General features: G+C 44.1%; 5 protein-coding genes and 1 non-coding gene across 6 annotated transcripts in view; 4 read left to right on the top strand and 2 right to left on the bottom strand.

Annotated features, from left to right (window-relative positions):
* The window catches only part of CYBJADRAFT_64411 (uncharacterized protein), a 1,893-nt gene extending 1,433 nt beyond the window's left edge, over positions 1-460 (top strand). The window contains exon 2 of the mRNA XM_020217842.1: positions 52-460. Within this exon, the coding sequence (XP_020071940.1) occupies positions 52-134 (83 nt within the window). The 3' untranslated portion in view covers positions 135-460. The remainder of the gene's footprint in view (positions 1-51) is intronic.
* On the top strand, positions 112-1,563 carry TAF14 (TATA-binding protein-associated factor TAF14; the record flags this gene model as incomplete). The annotated part of the gene is made up of 2 exons (XM_020216272.1): positions 112-270; positions 832-1,563. The coding sequence occupies 2 exons, from the start codon at positions 112-114 to the stop codon at positions 1,561-1,563; spliced, it is 891 nt and encodes a 296-aa protein (XP_020071939.1).
* Positions 1,564-1,737: 174 nt separating this feature from the next.
* STE4 (G protein subunit beta) lies at positions 1,738-3,006 on the bottom strand (the record flags this gene model as incomplete). Its single annotated transcript, XM_020216824.1, has 1 exon — positions 1,738-3,006. The coding sequence occupies one exon, from the start codon at positions 3,004-3,006 to the stop codon at positions 1,738-1,740; it is 1,269 nt and encodes a 422-aa protein (XP_020071938.1).
* A 661-nt stretch (positions 3,007-3,667) lies between these two features.
* On the top strand, positions 3,668-3,749 carry CYBJADRAFT_t56. The gene has a single exon. It is a non-coding gene; the product is annotated as a tRNA-Leu (tRNA).
* Positions 3,750-4,547: 798 nt separating this feature from the next.
* TBF1 (Tbf1p) lies at positions 4,548-5,843 on the bottom strand (the record flags this gene model as incomplete). Its single annotated transcript, XM_020212246.1, has 1 exon — positions 4,548-5,843. A coding segment is annotated over one exon (1,296 nt), but the record flags the coding sequence as incomplete, so codon positions are not given.
* Positions 5,844-7,399: 1,556 nt separating this feature from the next.
* HHO1 (histone H1) lies at positions 7,400-7,600 on the top strand (the record flags this gene model as incomplete). Its single annotated transcript, XM_020212114.1, has 1 exon — positions 7,400-7,600. A coding segment is annotated over one exon (201 nt), but the record flags the coding sequence as incomplete, so codon positions are not given.
* Between the last annotated feature and the right edge of the window lie 538 nt (positions 7,601-8,138).

Genomic DNA, 8,138 nt, shown 5'->3' with positions numbered 1-8,138 from the left:
AACAACAACAACAACAACAACAACAACAACAACAACAACAACAACAACAACAACAACAACAACAACAACAACAACAACAACAACAACAACAACAATCACCCGTTCAAAAGCATGCAAGTTACTCAGCGGACTAGGGCCACCGTTGGTGTGAGAACGAACAAGAGAAAGCCAATCAAGAACCCATTCCGTTCCTCAAAGAACGAGTCACCGAAGATTGCTCTACCTGCTACACTGATCTTCCTATTTTCACTGTTCATTATCTTTCTGATTGTGTAGAATAGTACACGTTTTGGCTAAGCTTGTCATCATTCTAATTGTAGTAATAATGGTTGGCCTAATTGAACCCTGTGCCTCTTTACACATAACGCGCGTGTCTCATTTGTCCTGAAATTTGCGAAAACAAACAAACACGAAAACCCACAGAGACAGAGACAGGACATTTTTTTTTCTTTTTTTGTGGACAAACGAAAATTTCGGAAATTCGACGACGCCTCCATGGAAACGACAGACAACCGGGAAACCTGAGAAGGGGAATTAGTACAAAGCAGCTCATAAACAGGTTTAACGGGAAAGGGTGATAAAATTACAACACCATTAGACGTTGAGTTATATAATGTCCGAAGTAAGTACATGGCTGTATCTGTTGGAGTGGGACGAATGATGTTGCGTGATGAGAGTGTCTCTTGCTGTTGTGAGTAGATGACGGTATACCATAGACTCTTCGAACATGGGAAACGCCATTGGAATCTCCATGACGGGACAACGATTGATTCCCTGCTTCTCCAATTGATAATTTCGTGGACGAATGTACTAATGCTTAGTGCTATCTAGCCAAAGTCCGTTGACAGAACCATTCGTATTGTTACGCATCAACACGTTGTTGAAGGGCTCCCACTCCCACCGGAGGGGTTTCCGGTGCGTCAGTGGTCGATTGAAGTTTACCTCCTTGACGAACAAGGGAATGAAGTTCCAGCCAATATCTTTGATAAAGTCACGTATCATCTCCATCCCACGTTCGCCAACCCAGTGCGTGTGATCAAGAAGCAGCCTTTCAAGATTGAAGAGCAAGGTTGGGGTGAGTTTGAACTCGGGATCACCTTCACCTTTGTCGACAAGGCCGGGGACAGAAAGGTTGCCCACGACTTGAACTTCCTCCAGGAGAAGTACGAGGTTGACCACGTTATACATTGCCCTTTGAAGAGTGAAAAGCTAAAATCCTTGTTGGCAGAGTCAGGTGCTGTCCCAAGTGTCGATGCTTCTTCAGGAGACAAGCGTAAAGCTACTGGCACTGACTCCAATAAGGCCAAAAGGGCCAAACCTAGTGGATCTGCTCTGGCAAATGCAGTCAAAGGCTCAGTGGATCTGGAAAAATTGGCTGAAGGGTTGACAAAGCTCTCTGAGGATGACCTGTTGGGTGTTGTACAGATGGTTACAGACAACAGAACACCTGATATGAACATTAAAAATGACGTTGAAGGCGGTGAATTCACAATGGACTTGTACACATTACCAGACAGCCTGTTGAAGAGCTTGTGGGAGTACGTAAAGAAAAGAATTGAGTAGTGTTTTGTGATTAATGAGAAAGCAATGGATGGTTTTTGTTATATGTACTGTTTTTTTATTCCATTTTTCCTCTGTTAATGTTTATTGGTACTATCCATGATCTGAGGTATATGGACTATATCATCCTCTTAGTGTATAGGAAGCGTCTCATTCACGAGTCCTATGGCACAAGTGCTAGATGTACGATGGAGTTAATACCCTCATGGTGCTGTCCCATGATGAAGTACATACTGCGTATCCGTTAGGCGATGTTGAGACTTTAGATACCTTATTCGAATGGCCATCCAACTTGCCGACAATTGTGCTCTTCAGAGTATCCCAAACATAGCACCCTTGTTCTGCATAGCACGAGTACATCAACCTTCCTGACTGGCTGAAGTCCAAGGACATAACCCCTGAGATGTTGAGTGCCGAGTCGATCTCTTCAACTGACAGAGGCCTGGCTCGCTTGTACTCCAGGAGTTGTTCTTGATACATTGGGGATTGGTGGAAATAAGTACGGTCAATCTCTTGGTTATAGTGTTGCTGAGCCATTTCCGGCAAGGAATACTTTGCTAGTTCGCAGTCTGCTCTAACGTCGTACAGTCTTATTATGCCATCGTCACTGCCTGTAACAAACGAGTTACCATCGGCGAAGAATTGTATACTGGTGATATCACTATTGGAGACGAAGAATTGTTGTGAGATTGAGCCATTGTTCCTTGTGTCCCAGATCCTAGCGTATCCATCAGAGGCACCACTGGCAAAGATGCAATCTCCGCCACCATTGCTGAGGCTCTGACGATTGATGCCCATAGCCAGCACGTCTCCAAAGTGATCTAGGAACTCAACGACACGCTGCCCCTTATTGAGATCCCATTTGGCACAGGTCATATCTCCAGAAGCCGTTAGAATGCTGTGGTTGTCGATGAAATCGCACGCTGTGATACCACAGGTGTGTCCTTTGAATACACTCACAATCCTTTGTTGGAAGGCAGAACTCCCGCCATCTATATCTGGAACTGAGTAGATAGTGCAGTTGTTCGTTAAGCCTGCAGATGCCACTAGTCGTCCATTTGGCGAATAGGCACATGACAGCACCCATTGTGAGTCCAGAGGGATGGCATTTAGCTTCATCCCCGTTGTCGGGTTCCAAATAATGAGAAAGCCATCCTGTGAGCAGCTGAGTATAGACTTAGAGTCGGCACTCCACTTCATATCTGCGATCTTGTTGTTGTGACCTTTCAGCACTTGCAGTGGCTTTAGATTCAAGGCCGTCTTTGACAAAGACGCTACATTGACGGCACAATCCTTCAACGTTGAGTCCACTATTTTCGCCTTCACTTTGTCAATCTGCTGATACAGCTGTCTTGTCTCTAAGCGTGCCTGTTCAATCCTGGTGTTGATATACTCCAATGTATTTTCTGGTTGAGACATCGTATGCACCTGACGATCAACTTGCATATAGAGCTCAAGATGGCTGAGTGTTCCTGTCACCCCTCCAGAACTCCAGAGTACTTGTACCGTGGTCTGTTATATAGCACAGAGATTAACGTTATGACCCACTCACGCAAACTGGAGGCACAATTGATGACTGAGTGGGGGTTTGTTGGTAGAGTTTCAGTGGGGGCGTATCTCGTTATGTGTCTGATTCTGGTGATGTTCTCTAGTGAACGGAAAGGTGTTCTGTACAACCAAGAGAGCTTACACACAAAGGTGGTAACCGTGAAGATACCATCAAGAGATGAAAAGGAACGTCACTGAAAAAAAAAAGGATAAGGAGTGATGATAGACAGCGTAAGTGTTCCGACTGTGTCTGTTGGAGCCTCATTTCAGATAGGACCCAGCTTCCAGAACTAAGGCCAAATTAGGAAGGAAGCAGCATTCATGCATCAGGAAAACTGTATGTGCGGATTTGGCCTCATTTTGAGCTTTAATAAGTATCCATAAACGAAGATGAGGATGGTCAATTGTGCTCTACAAAGAGCTAAGGGAATGTACTATAGCGTTAAGATAGGAGAGGTGATGTGATGTTTGACATATAACAAGTTGTCATGGCCCAAACTAATATGGAAAGGATTAGCTCAACAAAGCCAATCTGAAGACCGTACACAGCAAGGTAGTAGGCAACCTGGCCGAGTGGTCTAAGGCGCCAGGTTAAGGTCCTGGTCTCTTCGGAGGCGCGAGTTCGAACCTCGCGGTTGTCACTAATCTTTCTTTTTTGATCTTCGCGAACAGGCATCCATAGTTGCATGAGTGGTGCATGATACTGCATAAGTTGATGCAACAATACAGCAGCCAGCTGTGTGCAATGCGATATTCGTTTTAATCGTTGGATCTCGTGAGATTTTTTTGTATATCGATTAGCTTTTGGGAGCTGTGTGTTCGTTGAGTGCACAGATGCTGAACGCATGGCCAAGTGATGTTTGAAGTCATATATGACATTGGAAGTTGACATGGCGATTACACGGTAGAAGAATGTAAACTCTTAGGAACAGATGCGGTTGTAATTTTAGAGATGGGATGTTACGTATAAGCTACGAAGCATGATTAGTTAACCAACATCTTGCCTTTTTTACTGTATAACTAGCCGAAAGGAGTATTTTCGACTATGACTTCACAAAACAGTTACGCCTGCCACATTAGAGGCCGCCATTGGACTTGAAACTACCATTACATATTAGGATCAGGGATTCCCATTACAGGCGAAATGGATTAAATCAGGAACTGAGATTATAATTGAGATACGCTTGATTAATGATTCATGATGAGTAAGTTAACGTGTAATTCATCAGTTAAGATTGAGAAAACAGAAACTAGGTAGAAGTACCATCAAGAGGCTCATTGTCATTATTCTGAGGAAGAGCGTCATCGATATGTTCAAGGGGCGTGGTTTCTTTGGAGGTGATCTCACTCGCATCAGTCATTTGGGCTTTCTTTTGGGCTTTCTTTTGATCTTGAAGTCTTTGTTTTCTTCTCCTTCTGGCATCCATAGCCCTGTCATCACGTTCCAATTCACCAGTAACCTTTTTCAAATAATCTGGCATAGGTTGTGAGTTCTTCAAGTATGCCATCTTCCAATTACGGGACTTGTCCTTGAGTTGAACCTGTGTACGGTTTCTTAAAACCTCACTTTTGGTACCACCGGGACCGTAGTAGTCAAGAATTTTTGACCAACGAGGACCAACCTCTTTGAGTGCCTCTACAAGGGCTTCTTCTTCTTCAGGAGACCATGCTCTACGCAGCATGTTTTTGATGCGTGGTGTAACAGTTGTGGACTTTGACTGAGATGATTTTACAAGAACAGGTTTTGGTCTTCGTACAACACGTTTCCGCTTTGCGGTAAGAGGTTCTTTTTCGGCCTCTTGTTGCAGTTCCTTTTCCCTTTCCTTCTGTTCCTCCAAACGTTTGTGAATTTCCTCTTTGGTCAAGTGGGTCAGGTCTGATGGAATTATTGTTGTAGGAGAGGTCAGATCCGTTAACGATGGAAGCAATGACGTCCGAGGCTTACGCCCCCACAAAAGGAATCCAATGTTCTTCGATACATATCCAAAGAGCTCCTTTAAGAAGATAAGCCAATCGTAGTTCTCACTTAAATCTTCCGTGTCAGGGGAGTTCAGCAAAGTGTCACGGCGTGTGGTACATTTGAAGATAAAATCAGATTCCACAGGTGTGAGTTGTGCAGCTTGACGACGTCTTAGAAGCAAATCTTGTAAATTAAAAGGAAAGATCTCATCCAAGAGTTCTTCTTTTGGCCTTTCACTGAATTCCACACCTGAAATGTAAGTTTGTGTTTTCAACTCGAGGAATAATCCAGCCTGTGCCTTGAGCAGTTTTCCTGCCGTGAAACTTCCAGAACCCATTTTACCGTTAAACCAGTTCCCACAAGGGGTTGGACAGAAAACGTCTAAGAAACTTTCGTTCAGATATGATAACCCAACGTCCACAGCACCTAAAGCCGCTAGTAGGAACGTTGCAAGGTTGGATTTCTTTAGTGCAGTATCAATGGTCTGTTCAATTTCTTTCAAACTTTTCAGTCCATCTTCAGACAATGTCGAGCGATCGTCTACAATGTGTTCCATGTCCAAAAATGGATCTTCGACGCTGAAGAATTCCTTAACCTGTCCAAACAGTTTGACCAAATCGCCAAAGACCAGGCTTTCCGGAGTAGGCTCATCAGTGGTAACTATTGCCAGTGTTTCCTCATAAGGTGCAACACCTATGATTCGAAGTATTTGTGTTGCAACGTTATCCAACACCGGAACTGTGTTGATGACGAATTGTACCCTAATGGGCAGGGAATCGTTTGCTTGTAGCGACAAGGGTAATGATGCGAGATTTGCCTTAATCAGCATACGCTGTGACAATTCTGTGGATTGTGGTATATATACAGATGTGAGAAGCGCCGAGTCAGAGGGTATTGGAATACCGTCTTTGAGAATGTAGTCAGTCTTTTCGTGAGACTTGTTCCCGTCATGTGCTTGCACTTCTTCCGGAGATTGGGCTCCGTTTTGAGACTCAGCACCCTCTTCATCTTGTATTACCTGAGCTTGCACTTGGTCAGCTTGCACTTGGTCAACTTGTACTTCATCGGGAGATGTTTTCTTCCCAGTTATTGCATCTGTAGGCACTTCTTCAGTAGACACACTCTCCATGTGCTCTTCCGGAGTATGTGCTTCATTCTGTGTTCCAGATTGAGTTACATCTTCCCCGTCGAGACCCGCAGCATCCTCTCCATAAGTACCTTCTATATCATCTTGGTCAAGTTTTTGACGTTTGGCACTTTCAGATTCTGGCCCACTAGTAGAACCATCAAGATGGTCTAGAGCCCTTTTATGAAATGAGCCTTGGGAGTCGGTTGATGCAGAGACGACTTGTTCTCCTGAATAGAGAGAACCGTCTTCCGTATTAATGTCGGACATGATAAAACCACAGCTCCTTCGGAAGGGTTGAACTACACTTAAGGCAATGTGATGAGGTTTGTTTACAATTTTTTCTACCTCTTTTTCCCCCCCCCCCTCCATAGCAAAGTTCAGACAATTCGTTCCAGGTTCGAATCCTGCTGTGATCCTTTTATCTTTAATCTTGAAAATTAACAAACACGCTACGGGGAAAATTTTTACCAATGAGCACATCAATTCAAATTATCACACATGCTCTAGAACTCGCCGTTATTACTCTCACAGTACGTAGGTTACTGGGGCGTTAGAATGCGTGTTTGAATTCCGATATCAGTATGGTAGACACGTCGATTGATGAATACGTAGGGTGCACCCGTACTGACATTTACACACCTTAGGGGTGTAATTCACATCACGTATTTCCCGTTTTAGCGGGGAAATCACGCCAACAAATCTCTTTGCGGTTGCAAAAACTCCCACTTTAGAAGGGTCAGTTGTTATGGTTACAGATAATTTATCAAGCGAAAACACACAGATCGGTCAAATTGCCTCTGCACATAGGCTACAAAATCAAAACAAACGCGCGCATGGTTGGAAAATAAACAAACGAGGGGCCCGCAATAGAATAGAAAAAAAACCACAGTGGATAAAATTCTTTCCCTTCTTCTTTCTATCACTTATTCCTTGTAATCATCATCAACTCTAACACTCAGGTAATTAACAATGTCCACAACAACTAAGAAGACCACAACTTCAACCAAGAAGACCCCAGACCATCCTCCATATGCTGGTATGTTTGTGTTTATGCCACCCCCTCTCTCTGAGTGTTTATCTAGTTCGCCCCCTTTTGAAGTGGTTTGTTTATTAGTTGTTTTGAAATTTCATTCCAGTTGAAAGGGGCCAGATGGAGATGAGGACACGACGAATCTGTTGAATACTAACATGTCGAACGTGTAGAGATGATCAAGGCTGGTATCCTCTCCTTGAAGGACCGTAACGGTTCTTCCCGTCAAGCTTTGAAGAAGTACATCCACGCCAACTACAACATCACCGCCGCCAACTTTGACTCGTTGTTCAACGTTGCCTTGAGACGTGGTGTTGCCAGCGAAGTGTTCATCCAACCAAAGGGTTCTTCCGGCCCAGTCAAGCTCAACAAGGCTGCCATTGCCGCAAAGAAGCCAGCTGCTAAGAAGCCAGCTGCTAAGAAGCCAGCTGCTAAGAAGCCAGCCGCAAAGAAGGCTACTGCTAAGAAGCCAGCTGCTAAGAAGGCCACCACCACTAAGAAGTCCACCACTGCAGCAGCAGCCCCAAAGAAGGCACCAGCAAAGAAGACTGCTACAGCTAAAAAGCCAACCGCAAAGAAGGCCTCCACAACTGGTAAGGTTACAAAGACCACGACGACGAAAAAGGCGCCAGCTAAGAAGGCTGCCACAGCTAAGCCAAAGGCAAAGGCCACTAAGGCCACCAAGTAGGTTGATCGTTTGATTGATCTCTGACTCCTTTGGAGAATGTCAGCCCTTTGTCTGTGATTGAATCGTCTCCACTTGTACTATTATTGTTTTAGCACCCTTTGTTCCAATTTCGGTGTTTGTTTTTCCTTTTTTTATATGCCATGAGAGTTCCTTTATTCTTTCACTTCTACTTCTACTTCAGTCTCTTTTTTTATATATTATTCAAACGTGTTTACTTTTGGGG

This window comes from Cyberlindnera jadinii (genome assembly GCF_001661405.1).
Source record: "Cyberlindnera jadinii NRRL Y-1542 unplaced genomic scaffold CYBJAscaffold_3, whole genome shotgun sequence".
In the NCBI taxonomy this organism is placed as follows: domain Eukaryota; kingdom Fungi; phylum Ascomycota; class Saccharomycetes; order Phaffomycetales; family Wickerhamomycetaceae; genus Williopsis; species Williopsis jadinii.
The sequence above is the reverse complement of the archived record's forward strand: the minus strand, read 5'-3'. Positions and strand labels throughout refer to the sequence as shown.